This window comes from Berghia stephanieae, chromosome 2 (assembly GCF_034508935.2).
Source record: "Berghia stephanieae isolate SIO BIC M18660-M18661 chromosome 2, UCSD_Bste_1.3, whole genome shotgun sequence".
Lineage (NCBI taxonomy): Eukaryota > Metazoa > Mollusca > Gastropoda > Nudibranchia > Aeolidiidae > Berghia > Berghia stephanieae.
Genome location: NC_088361.1, coordinates 119,890,302 through 119,912,801, shown reverse-complemented (window position 1 = coordinate 119,912,801; position 22,500 = coordinate 119,890,302). Strand labels below are relative to the sequence as shown.

Below are 22,500 nucleotides of genomic sequence, written 5' to 3'. Positions count from 1 at the left end.
CAAAAACAACAAAAGTCTTTATTCTGTTTTTTAAAATATTTTTAATTATTTTATATATGTATTAATTTTTTATTCTTCAGTTTAAGCAGTTTTCACTTTATTTGGCATTAAATTGCTTGTATTGTAGAGATTTCGCACCTTGGCTGTTTTATATGTATTTTTGATCCAGCAGCGTCTTTTAAAATAAGTATTATTTTTTTTAAGTTGGAAAAAAAACACAAAAAAACAAAAAACAAAAAAAACAACAACAACAGACAATGGCGCCATCTTTTCTTTCCAACTGGGCGTGCCTAGAAATTTTCTCCTGTCTCTCTGGATTTAGCGTCATGTATTTCTCTATAAACTGTTTTTGTTATTGGCTAATAAAGAGTTCTGATCTCGAAACGTTCTTTTTTTATTTATTTATTTTTTTATTTTTATTTTTTTTTTGGGGGGGGGGGGGTTCTTACTTGAAGCTGTCGTATTGCTTATTGCTTATTCTTTTCGAGCGAAGAATTCAAACTTTTTATTATTAATTTTTTTTTCTGATCAGGTCTGGTTGTTGACTTTGCTGACGGCGGTGACGAGGATGAGGACGAGGATGAGGTGGATGGTGGAGATGAAACGGACGGCGGGGGGTTGGCCGGCAAGAGTAAAAGAAAGGCCAAGAAGAAGAGGAAGAGGGGGAGGAAGTCTCGCCCACAGCTGTCAACACGGCCAGTGGATCAGCAGGTGAGGAATTTATATGTCATTTTTGTTGTTGTTGTTGTTGTAATTGTTGTTATTGTTGTTGCAATCGTTCTTATTGTTGTTATTGCTGTTGTTATTGTTATTCTTGATATTGTTATTGTTGTTGTTTTTGTAATGGTTATTTCTGTTGTTGGTGATGGTGACGGTGGCGGTTGTAGTGTTGGTGGCGGTAGTGTTGAAATTGTCCTTGTGACTATTGTTGTTTAGTTTGTTTTTTTTTAAATTGTTGTTGATGATGTTATTCTTGTTGTTTTTATTATTGTTATTGTTGTTGTTACTGTCGTTGTTATTGCAGTTGTTGTCGTTGTTATTGCAGTTGTTGTCTTTATATATATTTTTTTCTTGTTGACGATGCTAATAAGATATTACAACTCACACTCGGCCCTTTACAGTACACAAACATATATTTAAAAAAAAAAAAGATTACCAAGTACTCCAAACAAACAAACAAACAAAAAAATCTAAAAGTTAAACCAGGACATACTTTCGAAAAGACAAACAGCCTAGTTATTCAGCCTTGAACTAACATTGACATTCCCAATATGTCTACACAATAATTAATATGAGTGTAATGGCAACAAAACCGAAGTAATGAACACCAACGTTCTAATTACTTATAATGTGCTCTGACAGTTTTAGCATAATGGAGCTGATAATATCTAATTGGTAACCGAATTATGTAAATCCAATGGTATTGCAATTAAAGCTCTTATCGCCATCGCTGACCCTGGTGTTTCAACCGAAATAGGCTTCAACAGTCATGACGTCACTTCCCTCGTAATGACCTATAGTAACTTAGTAACTGGCTCTAAACTATCGGAACAATGGCGGACGCCCTTATGAAATAATATTATTTCTCCGACGAGCATAAAACTGTATCTATAGGAGAAAAACATTTTAAATATGATCATGTTTTGACTTTTACACATTCTGATCACATGACATATGAAAAGTTCTAGCCAGCATGAAGAATAAAAAGTACCGATTTTCTTTGTTTAGAACCACGCTGCTCGCCGTTGCTGGGCGACGTGACATCATACTATTGAATCCAATTATTTACATACTTTACTCAGGCCGCCCCTAGGGGCGCCCAACAGAGCCTTGGGGCACCCAACACGAGCCATAAATCTTCGCCATTCTGTCCTGTCCTCCATAAGTTTACGCAGCTCCCAGGTGTTGTCCATTCCCTCCCCCCCCCCCCCCCCCAAAAAAAAAAAAAAAAAAACAACAACAACAAAAAACAAAGAAAAACAACAACGAACAAGCAAAAAAGCAAAACCAGACAGCAAAAACAACATCAACAATTGCCTCCCCCCCCCCCCAAAAAAAAAAAAAGAAAGAAAGATAGATGAATTTAACAAATAAAATAAAATGAAATATAATAATTTTCTTTTTAAATCGGAGAAAGAAACAAATTTTAAAAAAGGGAAAAAAAAAAAGAAAGAAAAAAAAAAAGAACTGATCTATCTAAACAACCTGAACTTATACTTGTAGTCATTTGATTCATTCCGGATGCACGCATTCATCTTACATTTATTGTCAAACTCAATTGGATTCAGTAGTCTGATGTCACTCCACCCGGCAATGGCGGCCATCTTGGTTCTAAACTAAGAAAATCATTACTTTTTATTTTTCATGCTGGCTAGAACTTTTCATATGCCTTGTGATCAGAATGTGTAAAAGTCAAAACATGATCAAATGTATGTGATTATTTTCCCTCTGGGTACGCTTTTATGCTCGCCGGAGAAATATTTCATACGGCGTCCGCCATTGTTCCGATAGTTTAGAGCCAGTGTTACTAAGTTACCATGCGTCATTAGGAAGGAAGTCACGTTACGACTGTTGAAGAGTATTAGCGCATTCCGAATTTGTAATGCGTAATAAGAGGTCTCTGCTCTGGTCTGGTGCAGTTAAAAACAACAGGTGGTTGTTATTCGACATCATAAATCAGTACATTGGCACCGCGTGGACTTTAACGTAGCCATCGTTAACCTATAGCCTGACACTGATCAAAAATGACGTCAAAATGCCAGTCTTTGGCCACAAAAGAAAACAAATCTTGAGTTGTATTCAATAGTTCAACCAATGGGACCACTTGTTTCCACGAGCACTACTAACGACAACTCACTAGGCGGTGCAATAACCAAATAATGACGTCAAAATGCCAGTCTTTTTGGGTTTCAGTGTCAGGCTTATAACTTAACGATGGCGATGACTTTAACCAGTTAACTCTGTTGTCCTACTCGGGGAAAAAACCCCAAACAAACTTGTATTTAAAAATTTGGCCAGAAAACTCGCTCTTCAAAAATATCGATCTATTTAAATGACTCACATATTGTCAAACGCTCTCAAACATGGGATCTCGCGAAGTCCCAGGTTTGAGAGTTTTTGTAAAGACGAGGGTCATTTAAATCGACCGATATTTGAAGGACCAGTTTTATGGTCAAATTTTTAAACTCAAGTTTTTCCATAGTAAGACAGTTATATGATTAAATGTCAAGGCATTAAAAAACAATATTTTTTTTTTGCCTCGGTGTCCAAAGTTGACCGTTTGCCAACACTCGCCACTGACCACCCGTCTCACATCCTGGCATGATGTCACGTCAACTCTATTGTCACCTGCAACACACACACACATCCACCCACCCACACACACACACACACACGCGCACACACACACACACACACATTATGGAAATATCACCACCCTCAGTAACCCTAGGACAATCAGATAAACACGTCCCGTATCAAACCGTATCCAATACCACCACATGCACATTACAACTTCAATGGTCTAGTAGAGTTAAGGAAGAAGAATAAATACGCTTATGGGCTTAATCTGTTCTCTTTATAAATACCTATATTTGGTTTAATTTTCATTTTTCTAACAGCGGAAAAACATTTTCTCTCATTAAATTTGCTTATAGTCTTAGACCGTATGGTTTACATCAAAAGAGTTTAACTCTCTCCTTACCAGCCATTTTCAGGATTTTCCCAAAAATTTCACACCCAACTAACACAATTTTTTTTTTTTTATCACTCAAACACAATAAGTAAAATTCTTGCCATAGAGACATAATTTCTTTAACAAAACATGCTCTCCATGCCAACACACTGTTCATTTTATTATTTACACTAGAAATTTGAATAAGAAAAATGTTGGTTGTATCTTATCGAATGTGACGATTTTCCTTTAGTTGGTAAGGAGAGGGTTAAGTTCAAATTCAAACTGGCTATGTGGTCCAGTGGTGTGATAATCACCTTTGGACCGGGAGAGTTCAGAGTTCGAGTCCCGCTGTTAGTTGCGCAGAGTCGAGTAGTACATTGGAAAGGCTCTTTACTCACATTCTCTCAACGTACTCGTGTGTAAAATGAGTATCTGGTAGTTAACAAACAGCGTTGACTCTGTCAGCAAAAAATGTAATATCGCCCTAGAGCCGTAATGTTAAGTGTTGCTGTGAGCACGTTAAGTGGACATTGTGCGATATAAATGCGAAGAAAAAAAAAAAAAGAAGAAAATCTATATTTCATGTCGACATTTATGATATAAAAAATATAACAGTTTATACTGTCTGTAACATTTCAATTTTAAGCCTCACGTTCGTCCCGCCATGTTACCGTTTTGTAATGATTGGTAACAATTGTGTTTTTCACCCGAGATGTCAACACAACATATTATACTCACGCTCAAATGCACTGGAACACACCAATTACCATGTTCCTACAGCCGGCTATGTTGTTTGTTGTGCTAGGCATTTGGTACGTAATATCATGCTAATGTATACCGACCTACAAAACAGCGTTTTTCATTAAATAACGTATCAGTTATGTTTGATCTGGTTGGATGTAGTCTAGTGTGTAGCCAAGGGAGAGGCAGTCTATTTTTCACTACGTAGCAGGCTCTGTTCAATAATTTATTATCGGCGTTTATGAATTATCAATAAAAATGACTCCGGTAATCCGGTAATCCAGGGATTAGGAGAAATTGTGTAATTAACCAGTTAACTGCTGTACTCTGGAAAAAACTTGTATTTAAAGATTTGGCCAGAAATCTCGCCCTTCAAAAAGATTTGGCCAGAAAACTCGCCCTTCAAAAAGAGTTGGCCAGAAAACTCGCCCTTCAAAAAGATTTGGCCAGAAAACTCGCCCTTCAAGAAAACTCGCCCTTCAAAAAGAGTTGGCCAGAAAACTCGCCCTTCAAAAAGAGTTGGCCAGAAAACTCGCCCTTCAAAAAGAGTTGGCCAGAAAACCCGCCCTTCAAAAAGATTTGGCCAGAAAACTCGCCCTTCAAATATCGATCGATTTACAGTACCCTGGTCTATGCAAAAACATCCCAAAACCCGGGACTTCGCTCCAACGAGCCATACCATATCCCTTGTCCCAATTATTATTTTGAAATTTCAAGCATCTTTGTGTAAGTGATAACGAGCTTTATGATTATTATTGGGCATAACTTCGTAATCTCGTAGCATTCACAGGGTGAAGATCCTATTGATGGCCTCTCTCTTTCGCGTACCTCTTCTAACAGCAGTCACTTATATTATGACTTTCTTTTGCCTTACATTTACAAAACGCACATGGGTTTGGGACCCATCGCCTGAAAATGTCGGAATTCTTTTTCTTCTTTCCCCTCTTGATGTCCTTATGGCTGAAGGTCAACAAGATGCAGGAATGCTGTACGTGGTCTTCCACAGCTCGTGCTGAAACTCATAGAGCTTCAACTTTAGTGTTGTCTTCTCAGGCCAAATTTTAATGGTCGCCCTTTGCTCATTGTACTTTGTAGAGTCGTGCAAAACATGCGCGGTATCCTGCTTCCCCCCTCCACCTTCACAAATGTATGTTTCTCCAATCTTTGTGTTGGGATGAAATGGGACCCTGAAAGTAAATGTAGAATTGAAATGATAGGAATTATAAACTTTCAGTTGTTGTTCTTTTTGCAATGTATGAAATTTTATTCGTTCACCGTCATACGAATAGATTTTACCACGTTTCATATTTGCTGCTATGATTTATTTAATTTCCCACAACCTAGTTCATCCCGATATAATGCCTTTTTGAGATGGTGGGTGGCATAGGTCATAAAATAAATTCAAAGTCAGAAAGGCCAGAAATTATTTTTTTCTTTCTTATTTTCATTCTTTTTTTTCTGGTGTGACGTAGTTAAAGAACCTATTTATCATATAGAGTTTAGATCTCTACCCTATGTTGCCTTTTTCTAGATTACAGATTCAATTTTCAGCATTCTATTGACTCCAGCATCGTACTGTATTGACTCGGTGGATCACATTTTTACAGTTTGACCGGAAAAAAATGATAACACTTCAGAAAAAATCGATCGATTCGAGGACCTACCCACAACTTGTCAAAAAAGTCTTCAACTTTTGTTGGAGTGATACTAAGTTACTAGACGCTGTGGACAGTAAAAAGTGATAAACAAAAACAGGAAATGGACCAGAGACACCCCCTTCATGACCACAATTGCCCCAAAAGCAGGCTCAAATCAAGAAAAAGCTTCCTCACAGTAGAGAGCCTTCACCCAGACCACTCAGCATTCTTCCGCCTGGACAAATGGGTAGAATGGGACAAGACAGCAAACGATGCCCTCCAGCCCCCAACAGAAAAGCTCCCAGCAGGCACAGACCTCAAGAGAAAAGAATGGGTGGCGCTGAACAGAGCTAGAGCAAAGGTGGGAAACACCGCCACCAACCTCTTTAAATGGAAAATCTCACCGGGCACTGAATGCCCATGCGGTCACCCCAGACAGACCATGGACCACATCCTGTCCGAATGCTCGCTGGGACCTCACTGCACCAATGCTGACCTGAGGGAATGCAACCAGACTGCCCGGGACTGGCTGACTCACTGGCGCGACAAGATATGATGATGAACAAAAATGAATATAGAACAGCTTAAAAAAAAAAAAAAAGAAAGAAATACCAAACACGGAATGATTCAAAACTCTTGTCCAACCAACAACAAAAATAATATTTGGTATTTAAAGTAATGCATTTATGTTTTTATTATTTTTATTTTGTTCTTGGCTGAAGAAGTGTTTTGAGCCCGAAGCCTTCCGTACTTGTTTTTTTTTGTTGTTGTTGTTGTTGTTGTTGTAAAGCTGTTATGTTCATTTTTGTTTATAACTTTTGTTGAACTTCTTTAAAGGCTCAAGTTTGAGACTGAAAACAAGACAGAACTAATATCTCCGCCATGCTAACCAGTTTATGATGAATTTTGGGTCATTTTAAATCCTTAATCAATAGATATACGAAGTGAAAGTTTCCTAACAAAAACGAAAATAGGCATTTTTTGTTGTTGTTTGTTTTATATTGTTTTTTTTTTTTCTTCTTTTTTTTTTCTTTCTTCGCAATGCCCAACAAATTTACACACTACTGTATAATACGATAGTGCCCACTAATCCAATTTTAATTTCACCATCCCAACATAATTTACCCTGATACGACCCATGTCCTACCCATACCAAATCGAATTGTGTTGATAATGGGAGGAGGAGGGGGGGGGGGGGCATTATCTTTTATTCTTTTTCAAATACATAAATCTCAGTACACGACAGCTGTATTTTACGAGCAAGCACTGCGGTTGGTAGTAAATTCATCAATGATTCTTTATGCCCTCAGTGGTAAATCTAAACAGGTATTGGCTGTACTGCATAATATCACAACCTACACCCATTTGTTTATTTAATCATCGGTGGTTAACCAGTAAACTGCCGTGTGCCGGAAGAACTCGTGTATTTAAAAATTTGGCCGAAAAACTCGTCCTTCAAATATCGATCTATTAAATTGACCCTCATTTTGGTAAACACTCACAAACCTGGGACTTCTGAGTGTCCCAGGTTTGAAAGTCAAGGGCGAAGTCCAGATGTTTTTCTGACCCCACTCCCCCCCCCCCCACCCGGTCCATCCATCAGAAACTGGGTAGCTTAGTCTGTTAGATATGGCGGAAAGTACTTTGCGATTGACTAACGTCTTATCAAAAAAGGGTAGCAAGCAATTGCTATTGTCCGTTTCACGCTATAGATACCGATATATACTCCGGCTCCATAGGCCTAATGGATCTAAAGGACGGAACATTATGTCAATTAATTTCTTATGTATCCAATAATTTTTGTCTTATCATTGAACTGTATACTAGGGATGGCGAAAGGAGTGGCTACGTCTGTTACCGTTATTGTTTTTAATCCTTAAACGACTAGACTTTTATTTCTTTATAATCATAATGTCCCCAACTAACTATCTGCTTACAAGTGGGATGCGACAGGGGCTGCTAGGAAATGTTGTTTCTACTCTCTTGGTAAAAATGCCAAGATATTCTATTCGAGAGGCCCCTGATAGCTCAGTTAGTAGAGCACTTGCTTCACACACAAATGCACTGGGTTTGTGAATATATATTTTTTTTCTGACTCCACCACTCCTGTCCACCTATCATGTAGTGTGATTTGGTTGTTAGGTCTTTTAGCTCTGACGGAAAGCACTTTGTGATAGCCTAGCGCCCAATGTAAAGGGTAACAAGTAACTGCTATTGTATGTTTAATTCTATAGAAACCGGGATAAATTCCGGCTCCATGGGCCCTATGACTCTGAAGGGTTACTGCTACATCAACAACTTCTGCTGCTACTGCTACTACTACTACTACTACTACTACTACTACTACTACTACTACTACTACTACTACTACTACCACTACTACTACTACTACTACTACTACTACTACTACTACTACTACTACTACTACTACTACTACTACTACTACTACTACTACTACTATTCGTGCCATGTCGTTAAGAGTCAACTCGAGCCCCGCGCTCAGCTCAAACGATATCTCCAATTACCATCAGCTGGCACACTGCCTTTCATCCTAGATAGGACCACGCAATGCTTATTTAATCCGATGTGCTGCCGGCTTTCATTCACCATCCTTTACCAACGGCTCCAATAAATACCACCACCGACCCGGAATCAATTGCCATTTGCATTTCGTTATATGTATAATAATTTGTCCACACACTGACTTGAATCGTCGGACTCTCCGGTCTCTCTCTTTTTTTTCGTGTGACATAGATATCTATAAGTCATAGCGATATCCTTGGATTTTCGTCATTTACAGTTTTCGGCATTGTTCTAGAAACTTTCAAATCTTTCGGAATTGTTCCTTTTTTTTTTTTTTTTTTGGTCTAAATAGCTTTTCAAAATTGATCGTATTCGATTAAGGAATGCATTTTGTGTTTTCCAAGTACCCGAGGAGTGCTTCAATGTGAAAAGGGAAACAACTCGTGGTGAAAAATACTTTTTTTTTTAAAAGGGAGAAAAGAACATTAAAACAAAACAAACAACATAAAACAAGAAAAAAGGCAAATATTGTTCTTAACTCCCATCGTGCTTTTCCCTCCATTTATGTAATGGGAATCGCAGTAATTTCGTTTCGCTAAATATGGTCGTAAATTTCAATGCTGAATTATATAATTTTTCATGATCAAGGCATTTTTATCAGTGAATAATTAGCATTGCATATTCGTATAACATGACCATTATAGCAATTTTCTTCTCTCAAACCTCGGGATTGGGCTGTATCCAAATATCACAAGCAATTGTTTCTCTTTGTCTGGTGGTGCCATGGAAGTGAAATGAATAAAATAGTGAAAAAGAAAAAAGAAAAGACTTAATCGCTCATCATAATAACCAACCAAAATTACCCCCTTCCCACTTAACAATAATAATAACAATAACAAGTTTGTATAACTGTTCGCGTTTAATCAATAACGCGGTAAGTAAGACACCATATATTTATGTATTCCAAGTTAAAATAATAACATTTGATTGGTCTATTATAATATCATCATTATGTGTGGGTGCTCATTAAGTAAATTGTGCTGTGTCGGCAGTTGGATGCCAATATTTATGCGTTTATTTAATTATTTGTACATATTCACATGGTTTTATTTATTTATTTATTTATTTATTTATTTATTTATTTATTTTATTATTTATTTATTTATTTTAATATTTATTAATTATCAGTTAATATTTTTTTATTTATTCATTAATTTATTACTCTTTAATCATATTATGTTTATCGAGCAATTGTATGATATGAAATCATGTGCCATACTATTAAATAATAATTAAGGTATTTGATGTTCCTTTCATCCATCCATCCATCCATCAATCCATCAATCCGTCCGTCCATTCATTAATCTATCTATCTATATATCCATCTATCTATCTATCTATCTATCTATCTATTTATCTATCTATCTATCTATCTATCTATCTATCTATCTATCTATCTATCTATCTATCTATCTATCTACCTATCTATATATCTATATCCCACTCTATCTCTGCTCGAGTTGGACATGGCGCTGAACTGTAACGTATACTCGAGATTAAGATGATAGTTGTAGCGCTTGCTCGGTGACCCAAAGATATAGGATCGAGTCTTCGAGTCAGGGATAAGTCTGCATTTTATTTATTTTGAAAAATTCATTTTCCATTGGTAGATATCGGTCAGGTTTTGAGAATGGTGTTAACTTTCGCACTACACATTGATTAACATTTTATAAGCAGGGGTTCATTTTAACCCTTACCTGACACCACGTATTGCCAATGTCACCAACAGAGCATAAACAGCAAGGCGCATCGCTATTATAGCTTAGTTTGATTGAGGCCGTGCCAAAATGTCATCTGCGTAACATTCGTCACAACAGTACCCACTCCAATATTTGGTTGTTTTGAAAAAAAAAAATGAACGTAAGAAGGAATTTGTTTCCATTACTTTCTCTCAGTTGAATAATTAAAAATAAACCAAAAAATGACGATCTAGCACCAATATAATTGCAGGATAAATAGTTTATCAAAGGTTCAGAAAAGTGTGGACCAAGTTGATACGTATCCTACACCTTAAAAACCCTTAAGTGCTATAATTGTGATGCTAGATCGTCAGCTTTTTATTTGTTTCATTATTCAACTCAGAGAAATTGATCGAGGGCAGGGTGCAAGACTGAGAGATACGCCGTTGTGCGTTGAAATACCGCGCACATTGGGCCAAATAGACAGCCCAATCACGTTAAAAGCAAAATAATAATAATAATAATAATAATAATAATAATAATAATAATAATAATAATAATAATAATAATAATAATAATAATAATAATAATAATAATAATAATTCAAATTTGAAGAAATATCTTAATTTAGTTGTGACAAATTTGTGGAAATAAAACTATTGTAACCTGACTTGTCTTTCAACCAATTGTTATTATTCTGTTCAAATTTATGTGTTGTACGTGAGAATTACGGTGGTATCTTTGCCAAATATGTGTCTAACTGTTAAACATAAAATTGCTTTTAGGCTGTAAAATACCATTTTGACACTATTAGGTCACATAAACATTCGTTTCTCGCTGCTCGATGTTCATCTCAGCCTGTAGAGAGTAGATGTTTTCAAAATTATAGTCTATATATGTTCAAAAATTTAGTATTAAAACTTAAGATCATATGCATAGTTTTTATATGAAGATTCTAATTTGTACTGTCTGCATGAATTCATATCTCTGCAAATTAATTAAAATCGTCAGCTGATCAAACGACAGGGCCAGGGACTCAATTCTGGACCCTTTCTAACTTTCTATGACCGACAACTGATTGAGTGCTACTGTGCATCGTGGGCTGAAATATTTTGTAAATGTCAGGACATTTAGTTTCCTATAAAAGATGGAGCCCAAGAATTGGGTCTTGAACTGCAACTCAACTTTGGAACGGTATATGTAAAAGTCTGTTTGCCGAAGAAAAAGAGGACCATTGCTGGTAAATTGGCATTTTATTTGTCTCTCAATGTTGAGTATGCTTAGTTAACTCCAATGCTTCTAAAAGACAATGAAGTTATCAATGCATTAGAAGTTCTGTTTCTTTGCATTCCCGATCGAGTTAGTTGTTTTAAACTCCCAAGCAAAACGGGAGACAGCAGATGCTGCACTGAGGAATTCTTTTCTTCTCATTGGATGATTTGAAAAGAATGGATCTTTCTTTGACCTGGAAAGGTACGTCGTTCACAAATGCTCGGACAAGAATAGGAACGTTTCTTTTTCTTCGCAAACTAGTGAAGTTCCGTGAAGATTTCAAATCTCCATGTTGTTTTGAAATGCCATTTTGAGGTTGATGGATTAAAAAAAAATAATTGATATCATAATTTGCACACCAAGATCTCAAGAATAGATCTCCCTGGTAGAACAAGGTTGTCAACATTTCATGTGTTACCTTTACCCTCACACCCATTCGTTATTTGCCAACTTATTGTCAATATTTCACGTGATACCGTTACCCTCACACCCATTCGTTATTTGCCAACTTATTGTCAACATTTCACGTGTTACCTTTACCCTCACACCCATTCGTTATTTGCCAACTTATTGTCAATATTTCACGTGATACCGTTACTCTCACACCCATTCGTTATTTGCCAACTTATTAGCCATTCTTGCGTGATTCATCATTTATTACTTTTCGCATTAGAAGAGAAAACTTGAAGCTTTTACATGACCTTGTAAATATAAGAAAAGAAAATACCGTCTTAAAGTGATATTCATGTTGACTGTGGTTTACTCTGTTTGGTATTCAATTGACATATTATGTTTGTATTCACCCTTCAGGATGGAAGTTTATGATGACCATTCCACTAAAAACAAGTAATGAGTACACTTTGAAATCAAATATTATAGCAATTGAAGATGGCCAAACAAGTTGTGCCCAGCTTGAAAAATGACAGATAGAACTTGTGAGTGGGAATGTAATCGGTTTTTTTTTCTGTCATTGTAAAAATATTACACGTGTTATGGTAAAGTTTAAAGGACACTTGCTGTGTCACCATTATTGCGCATAGCGCATGGTAGACAACTGTGGGGGTATTAAAGGAATCATTTTTGAAAAAAACATAAATCACATCTCTCTTTATCGTTGTTTATAAATAAACAACAGATAACTCAAAATATTTAAATCTATTCTCTTATTTACGTGATTGGAAAATAAAGCAAAACAGTACACATTTGGTTTTTTAAAATGCACGTTATTAAAGCTTAATAGGTAGACAGGATGGTGCTTTGGTGACTAGTGACGTTTCTATTATCCTTATAAATAAAAGGTTCATGAATAGGAAATTAAGAGTATAAACACAACCAGTCATTTTGCGAAAGATTTTATGGCATTTTTGTCATTTAACCAGGGACATTGAGCATATTGGCACCGTTTTCCGACTATTGAGTCATGAGATAATATCTCCGACGTGCTTGTCGCCAACGACCCGTATTTCTTGGCCTCCCTAGTCTTCTTCCTCCTTACTTACTTATCAACTTATCCTCTTGATTCCTTGGTGGAACATAAGACGTCAACAAAGTTCCGCCGGACATCTCTGTCCTGGGCCAGCCAGCTCAGCTCATTCCATGCCTTTCCAGCTTCTTTCATCTCCTCTTCGACTGTCCTCCTCCAGAGGTACCCAGTGGTCTCCCTCTCTTTCTCTATCCCGATGGGGACCATCTTAGTGCTGTGTAAGAACGTGACCCTAATTCATCCTAAAATTCCACCAAACCCCCCCCCCCCCCCAAAAAAAAAAAACAAGCCGTTTTGTGACGTTGGAGTTAGGTAGGGTTTCCAAGTATATGGCCTTAGCATCCTTACTTCCTTTTTATGATTTGTATGCTTATAAGTTGTTGACTGGCAGCTTCTCGAAAATCTGCAGCTTCCCGCAAATCTACATTTCTGATTTTATCCTTCCACTTGATGTAAAAAATCATTCTTAGACATTTATTTATATGTCTGGAATTTGTGGGTGACAGACCACCGACGACAGCAGGGCAAAGGCCAGAAAGATCACTGACCTGCGTAGACAGCCCTCCTCGTGTCAAAAGGAGCAAGATGGTGCCAATTCAAATTTACCCTCCGAGTCTTGGTATTCCGTTTTTCCCCTGGTGGTTTTTTTTTTTTTTTTTTTTGGGGGGGTCCTAAAAATCTTTATGATTGTGGCTGTGTGTGTGTGTGTGTGTTTGTGTGTGTGTGTGTGTGTGTGTGTGATTGCGTGTATGCGTTTCTTTTTTTTTTTTAATGGAAAATAATTATGCATGCAAATTGTTTTACATTATTAATAGCCTTCACAGGTGAGATTGCGATATGGACATTGAGTCAAGCACAAATAAAAAAGTTGCGTTTTTAAGATACGATTGTTTTGCACCCCACCCTCATGATGAAAACGAACCCCCCTTTAGATTTTCAATTTAAATTAGTATTTGAGTATATTTGTTGCGAATGTTAGGAAAACAACATTTTGGCACAGATAAGCCTCCTTTGCGAAAAGGGTAAGGTTTGAAGTTATAATTGTAAGGGGTAAAAAGTCGTACTAGTTACAATGACCACATACACGATGGGGTAAAATAATTGTACTTGGGCATGGAATTCACTATTACTTTTACCATTGAAGGGATTTAACGCTTAATATGTCGGGTCGGTGGTTTTTATTACTTTCACCGATTTTTCAAAAAAGGTTGAATTGAAAGTCAATAAAACGAACCTCTGACTTGAAACACCTAGGTGCATTATTAATAATTATAATACAATAATAATAATAAGAATATCACCACAAGCCATCAGTATAAGCATTCGAGTAAAGGTAAATAGAAAACCCACCAAACACCTCCGGTATGTCCAATCTGTTGCCTACCAAAGGCAACAGGCTGCCATAACTGGTGGTTTCCTGCCTGGTGATGGTGGTGAGTAGTAGCTCAACTCATTCTTCTTACTGTTCATTCACTGCGACAGTGTACGTACCAGTTCTAAATAAATACAGATGTGTATATTATTATTACAAGCGTGACCTCCCTTTAAATCTGTTGGTAATAGTGTTAGAATAATAATTAACATCCATCCATGGAACGCTTCGAATAGAGCTGAATAATGAGGCACCTGCTTACCCGTATAATTTAGATGTATGTGTTTATCAATTTGGTGGAAAGCGGCTTATATTTTGATTGTTATGCCTTGTGGATAAAGTAAATCACCAGGATTCAAGCGCTTTTGTTCGCATTGTTATTTTGTGAAAGAAGTATATGGACTATTTTATTTTCCTGGTGTGTCGAAGTGTTCAGTTTAAAATTCCTTCTTGTGTGTGAGCGTGTGTAGTCTATTTCGGTTGGGTTTATATTATCATTGTGATGTGTTTGAGGGCCCCTTGTTACCATGGGGGGCAACTCAAGCCATTGTCGTCATGAATTTTCCCTAGAGTAAACTCTCTCAGACATGCTGAAGATGTTCAAGAAGAACGGGAAGAAAAACCAGGACGCTCCTGTGGCGGACGAGAGTGAGCGCCCCAAAGAAGGAGATTTCGACGAGGTGGATAACACAGTGGGAGAAGAGGGAGATGGAAAGAAGAAGGATAAGAAAAAGGGACTTTTCGGTGGAAAGGATAATGACGATTCGGCCCCAGGTCGGAGTATAGGAATAAAGAATCCCGAGAAATCGGGCCTGGACAGATTCGATCAAGGAAAAGCCATTGATTTTCAGGTGGGTGTGATGGTATTGATATTTATATGCACGTCTATGTTAACCTATCCACGCTTTCAGCATGCTCATTGAAATGCTTCATTTATTCCCACCAGTAGGTTAAATGAAACCACATCAGTAGAGAGCGGTGGGGGCTGCCTGAAGCCTGGGATCGTGAAAATACTAACAAAAGAGTGATATTGGAGAGGCTTCGGATGAGGAACAATACAGACAATGAACGTTTCGGGTACACACCCTTCGTCAGCACAACAATAACGTCCATTGTCTGTTTTGTTCCTATCCGAAGCCTCTCCATCTTCACTCTTTCGTCAGTATGAAACCACATCACAATTTCGCACAGTACAAGATTTCTAGTAGTTATTAATTTTTTTATAAGCACTTTTTTTCAACACGTTCACACCTGGGCCATGTGTTGTCATGTGTTTAAAGTTCTTGACCACAAGAACCAAAACCTGGTTTAGAGTTTTGCTATCTTTGTCACCCTTCCGGTCACATATCAGCTCACTGAATTTTAGTTTGTAGTAAGACTAGAATTTAAATCGTACGGCTCGGCCACCGATGGCATTAACTACTCTTATAGATTTGTAAATCGCTACCCGGACTTTTTTCCCCCGTGAAAACAACATATCTAGAGGAAGACTAACGCAATAATTTCAGTGATATTTACTAATATATAGACTAAACGCCGTCGAATAATCACACTGCCATAGTAAAGTGCGACTATTTTACTTAATCTTTCTTATCTTACAAGGGTTAAATTATCATGATTTCATTTTTGCAGTTTTACCTTTCCAATCCAATCCCATCAAAAGCTTCAATCTTGAAGATGAACGCGACTCCTGGGTGGTATGGAATGGTGCCAGCCTATGGTTCTACGATAGCAAAAAAAAAAAAAAAAAAAAAAAAAACCCAAAAAGAAACAAAACAAAAAAAAAAAAAAAAAAAACAAGAAGAAAAAGAAGAGAGAGATAGATAGATAGATAGATAGATAGATAGATAGATAGATAGATAGATAGAGAGAGAGAGAGAGAGAGAGAGAGAGAGAGAGAGAGAGAGAGAGAGAGAGAGGGAGGGGTGGGGGTGGGGGTAGGGGGGGGGGTTCCAAACAAATATCCACTCTAAACGTGACTTTGTACTCGACTTATTTCTCTTTGTTCTTTTTATAACACAGGGCCTCAACAGTAGTCCTCTGTCTTCTCTGCTCTTTGGCAGGTTTTATGTTCTCCCATATGTCAGATTCGAGGCTTTGATTTCGGGGGTGACGTTGGATCGCAGCCTTACCTATCGGGTTCATCTCGAAGGGGTTGCCCGGAAGATAGAGAAACGCAACAGTCTTCTGAGGAAGCTGGCGGGATCGACTTGGGGCGCTAGCCAAGCGCTCCTGAGAACATCCGCCCTGGCACTATGCTATTCCACCGCGGAGTATTGCGCTCCAGTGTGGGGTAGAAGCAGAAACGTTGAGAAGGTGGATGTAAAACTTCGCAATTCGATGCACATAGTGTCGGGAACGCTAGCAACAACTCCTAGAGAATGGGGCCCGATAATGGCAGCGATCCAGCCCCCCGATGTCCGGAGGGAGACCATTACGGGAAACTGGCTGAGTAAGATCAAAGAGAGAGGGAATCGGGATACCCCTCTCATGCGCATAATGAACGGTGCCCCCGTTTCGAGCCGAAATAAGTCCCGGCAACCCTTGTACGCAGAATCCCTGACTACGGACAGAGCTGCACATACGAGATGGAAGTCGGTTTGGACGAATTCAATCCCTCGTGGGGGCGGGACCTACACTCCTCTAAGCTTGGTGAGAAGTTGCCAGGCTTTGATACCAGTAAGAGGAGACACTGGGTAGCTGCGAATCGGCTTCGGTCGAGGAGCTGCCTAATGGCAAGTGCGTTACATCGGTGGGGTCTAACTTCCTGTCCAATATGTCCACGCTGTGGGCAAGAACCCGAAACGGCAGAGCATCTAGTCGAAAGGTGTGTTGTGACGATGCTACCAGGCGGGTTCGCGACGGTGCACGAATGCGGACCGGACTTTGCTGGTTGGGTCGATCGTCATAACATAATAGTGTGAACCATAAGAAGCTGCTGCCTTCTAGGCTTCTTCTCTAGGTCTGTCTGAGTGCCCTGTTTTCTCTGGTCTATTGGTTTCCATTGAAGTGCCTGCATGGTGATTTTGCAAAGATCCTTGTGCAGAGCATGGGCACTTTGTAAAACAATTTAATGCGAAAGATCCGTTGGAATCTCTTGTCATTAAAGGCTTGTAGTTTCGGAGGATTACTGTTAGTCATTTGCCATATCTCAAACCCATATAATATAGCAGCACTGAATTTACAAACGCGACCTGGGGGGCGTTTGACATTCGAAGGTGCACTGGCAGTGCATCTCTGGGAGCTTTTGGAATTCCAAACGAGTGGCTACTCATATTAAGTGTCTGGGAGGAATTCTAATGAATGCCCACTTGCATTGAGACTCCGAGAGTGTTTGAAATTGCACGTACCCACTTGCAGAGTGTTTGGAATTCTATCGAATAATACATACTCGGAATTCCATCCACTCGCTGTGAGACACCGGGAGCTGGGTGGTTCCCATATTGGACAGAGAGGCACTTACTGTGTCTTACATCCCCCTACATTTGTTTTCATACATGCTTTCTGTCTTTGTATTTGAATGGGATTACTTGGTTTTGTCCTGACCCTTGCTGGGAGGGAAACAGTCAAACGTATACTTAAGAGTTTTGGGAGTTGATATTTTTCGTCTCGTAAATCATCTCTCTGTTATGCACTGTATTATTTTTGTTTTACATATATATGATTTACAAACATTTGAATGTGTTCCTCTTAGCGGGGACCAGTGCTTGTGTCAGGATGAGACATTTAGGTAATCCCAAACCAAGTACACTGATAATGTGCTCTTGGAATCTACATCTGTTCCCTATTTGAACTTATTTCCCCTTTTTCTTGGGTACTTTAAGTGTAATTCTAGAACTTTTTACTATCCCATTTTCTTCATTTTTACTGGTGCTGATATGACCTCAATGTGTTGCAGGCGCCGTAAAACCCTTAAAAACAAAACAAAACAGACTCTGGGTGTGTTTGGAATTCCAACGAATGCTCGCTCACTTACAATGCCACTCGGGGAGTTTTTATAATTTAAACACACGTGTGCAAGACTCAAAAACTCCCTGATTTTATTTTGGCCGTTTTTTTTTTTTTGTTTTTTTTTTTTGGATGGAATTTCTTTTTATATCAGTTCTCAACCCCTTTTTGGCTTTCGTCTCGACGGATTGGTGTAGGCAATTTGAAACAAAATTTCCTTTTCTTATTGTACATTCCGCCAGTTCGGCCCTTTTATTTTTGGGTACTAGCTGTCTTACATCATCCTTCATTGCTTATAGAGCCACATTCTCTTTCAACCATGAGATGAGTGTTGCAAAATGTGAATAGGGTCTTACGGAAGAATATAACGACGGGGCTAGAGACGTCCCAAATGTAGCTTGACTTTTTTAAAAAACTTTTTAAAATGACCCTGGGCCACCGTTACCAAAGAATCCCTTAAATAAAACGTAGTGAAAAAAGAAAAAGAAAAATTCTTAACTGTACTTGAATGTACGTCTAACCATTTAAAGGGGATGGATTTCAGATTTCTTTCCATTTTTTCTTTTCCTTATTATAATTTGATTTCCCTGTTTAAACCAACAAAGATGGAGTCCTATCTGAATCGACTATTTTATCTCATGTCACCAGATATATAAAATAACTATTATATATATATATATATATATATATATATATATATATATATATATATATATATATATATATATATATATATATCTTGTTAAGTGCCACTGAACATGTCATGTTCAGTGGAGATTGGCGCTCTTTAAATTTAATTAATTAATCAATAATTTAATTATGTTTATATTATTATTACTATTATTACTATTATTATTATTATTATTATTATTATTATTATTATTATTATTATTATTATTATTATTATTATTATTATTATTATTATTATTATTATTATTATTATTATTATTACTACTACTATTATTATTATTATTATTATTATTATTATTATTATTATTATTATTATTATTATTATGGTTTAACCGGTTTTCTTGGATGCATAATATAATTATAATCTCCGTGATGTGCGTGGGCTTTTTCATTCGTTTTTAAAGAGCAATCATGCAGAAAATGTATTAATTTGAGCAACGAAACCTTTCCCTTTCCAACCGCGCAGGCTTATCCCCTGGTTCATCGATTATTGATGATTTCCTACTATGTATGTTTATATTCTTAGTATACATTACAACAACACGCTCTTATAACATGTCGGGTTATTTCGTTTGTTGAAAAGAGAGCGGAATAATAATTATAATAATAGATAATTGAGCTTTTATAAAGCGCAATATCCACTAAACGTGCTCAAAGCGCTTTACAAGAGGTCCCTGGTGAACAGCAACATTTAACATGTAGGACGGGACATGACGCCTGTTAGGCGATATTACAATTTTTCGGACAAGGACAACGCTGTTAACGGCCAGGTGCTCATTTTACACCTGAGTACGATGAGAGAATGTGAGTATAGAGCCTTTTCCAAGGACTCAACTATGCGCCGAGCGCGAGGCTCGAACCCAGGACCTTCCGATCCGAAAGCGAGTGTCATACCACTAGACCACATAGCCGCACATCTGCTTTTTAAAAGAAAAGTCTCTCTTATCCGTGATGTCGAGGTTCGACGATTTGTGAATGGTGACTATCATTGTAATCTTGATCATGATTACGTTTAAAGTAATTTTTGAGAGCAGCAATAATAATATAAACAAAATTAATAACATGATTTGTAATAATACCATGATGATATGATGATGTAGATCTTGAGATCCTTGAGGTCGTTTGGGCTGGTGGTTATCCCGGTTACTGTAGCTTTAAACGGACAGTAGCATATGCTTCAACAGTCGTAACGTCACTTCCCTCGTAATGACGCATGGTAACTTAGTAACTGGCTCTAATCTATCGGAACAATGGCGGACGCCCTTCTGAAATATTTCTCTGACGAGGATAAAAGCGTATCCAGAGGTAAAAAAAACATTATAAATGTTTTGACTTTTACACATCCTGATCACAAGGCATAAGAAAAGTTCTAGCCAGCATGAAGAATAAAGAGTACCGATTTTCTTTGTTTAGAACCACGATGGCCGCTGTTGCTGGGCGACGTGACATCGGACTATTGAATCCAATTACTTGCCACCTGATATGACGTTATTCTATGGTAACGTACTTTCCGTCAGATCTAACAGACTCAAGTTACCCAATCACTGTTTACAGGACAGGAGGCTGATACAAAATCTCATCGGTACCCGGGATCGATCCCGGCCCCTTGGGTTATAAGACGAATGCTCTACCACTGAGCTACGGGGACCCCATATGTGGTAATGAATATGTGCATTATATATATATATATATATATATATATATATATATATATATATATATATATATATATATATATATATAATGCACATATTCATTACCACACACACACACATATATATATATCTTCTCACCACTGACATAAAACGGGTGTTTTGTATTATTGTGATTTAATGTCGTTAGATGTTCGAAGCGGAAATAAAAGTAATTCGCAAATACTATATATACTTTATGACGTCTTGCATATATCAACATCAGGCACATGAATTATTAATTAGAAAATATCGATTTTTGTTTTGTTTACTTGAACGATTCTCTTATTCATTCGTTCATTCATTTACTTGTTAATGATAATTTTTGATGTAGGTTTTCATTTAGTGTTATTGTTTCCCTCATACTAATAATTTGATACGGCGTCCACTGGAAGAATCCTCCTCAAAAATAAATAAATGGTTACAAATTATTGTAGGACCATACTCTAGAAAATAAATAATAAAGAAAGAAAAAGAAAAAGAAAAAAAAAGAAAGAAAGAAAAAGAAAAAGAAAAAGAAAAAAAGAAGAAGAGAGAAACAAGACATATTTAAAATCTTGACCAGAAAACTCGAACTTCAAATATCGATCGATCAAAATGACCTTCGTCTTGTCAAAAACTCTGAAAATTTCAATGAAGTCCCGGGTTTGAGAATTTTTGACAAGACGAGAGCAATTTTAATCGATATATAATTGAATGATTAGTGTCAGATTAAGAATAGATGCACATAATTATTGATAATATATTTCTGGCCATTTGAAATATGTGTGTTTTTGTGTGTGTTTTTTAAAAAGAGTGCGGCAGAATAATGTTTAGGCTTTATGTAATCTGATATCGGATTTTCTTCACTCTTACGTCACTCTTACCTGTATTTCTTAACCCTTTACCCCTGGGGTTCGATTTTAACAATAATTACAGGCCATCAGATCCCATTGTTTTCACCAAGAGAGGAGGGGAGTATCGGTGATGCTTCTCGGGCTTTAAATGAAAGTGCATGTCTTTGTAACTGGATTAATATAAGAGTTAGATATTAATGGGAGAAACGATTTGATGGGATTGGTTTTTGGGCTTTTTTGGGGTGAAACAAAATTTGCTTCCCCCCCCCCCCCTTCTCTCCCATTCTTTCTCTCTTATTCGTTCTCTCATTGTCTATTTCTCTCTCTCTCTCTCTCTCTCTCTCTCTCTCTCTCTCTGTGTGTGTGTCCCCCACACACACACACTCACAAATACATACACACACATACTCTCTTTATCTCCCCTCTATCTTTTTCTCTGTGTTCACAAATGGCAATAATGCAATTTATTTATAGTATAGCGCCTGTCTCATTCAATATAGCTCTAGGCGCACAAAGCTTTTTTTACCCCTTGACATGAGACAATAATACGATGCAATTTTCAACTCATTACAGTACAAGTAGCCCTTTTTGTTGTTGTTGTTATTGTTTTATTTATTTATTTATTTTTTTTTTTTGAAACACTCTCACATCAGTCACTTTTTACAACCCAAAAACACAAGCCTCGCACATTATCAAGACATGTTAAGACTCGGTATCTTTACCATCCATCCGATCCGCTCACTGGTCAAATTTTTATCGCTTTAATTTGTTCAGAGCTGCTTACTTGAAATGTCAAAAATTCTTATTTTCCAAGGGAAAAAAAAAGAGGAAAATCCACTATATATAGCTTTAGAAATAAATAATTTGATCTCAGCATGATCCAAAAATGCTC

The 22,500-nt window shown here is 37.4% G+C and overlaps 1 protein-coding gene across 37 annotated transcripts in view; it reads left to right on the top strand.

Annotated features, from left to right (window-relative positions):
* LOC144966434 (myoferlin-like) overlaps positions 1–22,500 on the top strand; it is a 182,584-nt gene that overhangs the window by 48,402 nt on the left and 111,682 nt on the right. For 35 of the 37 annotated variants that reach the window (XM_078902954.1, XM_078902949.1, XM_078902952.1 and 32 more), the window contains exon 6: positions 533–711. In XM_078902954.1, coding sequence (XP_078759080.1) covers positions 533–711 — 179 coding nt within the window. Of the gene's footprint in view, positions 1–532; positions 712–9,224; positions 9,512–15,013; positions 15,295–22,500 lie in introns of those variants that run through there. The other 2 variants (XM_078902957.1, XM_078902956.1) reach the window with 1 other exon arrangement.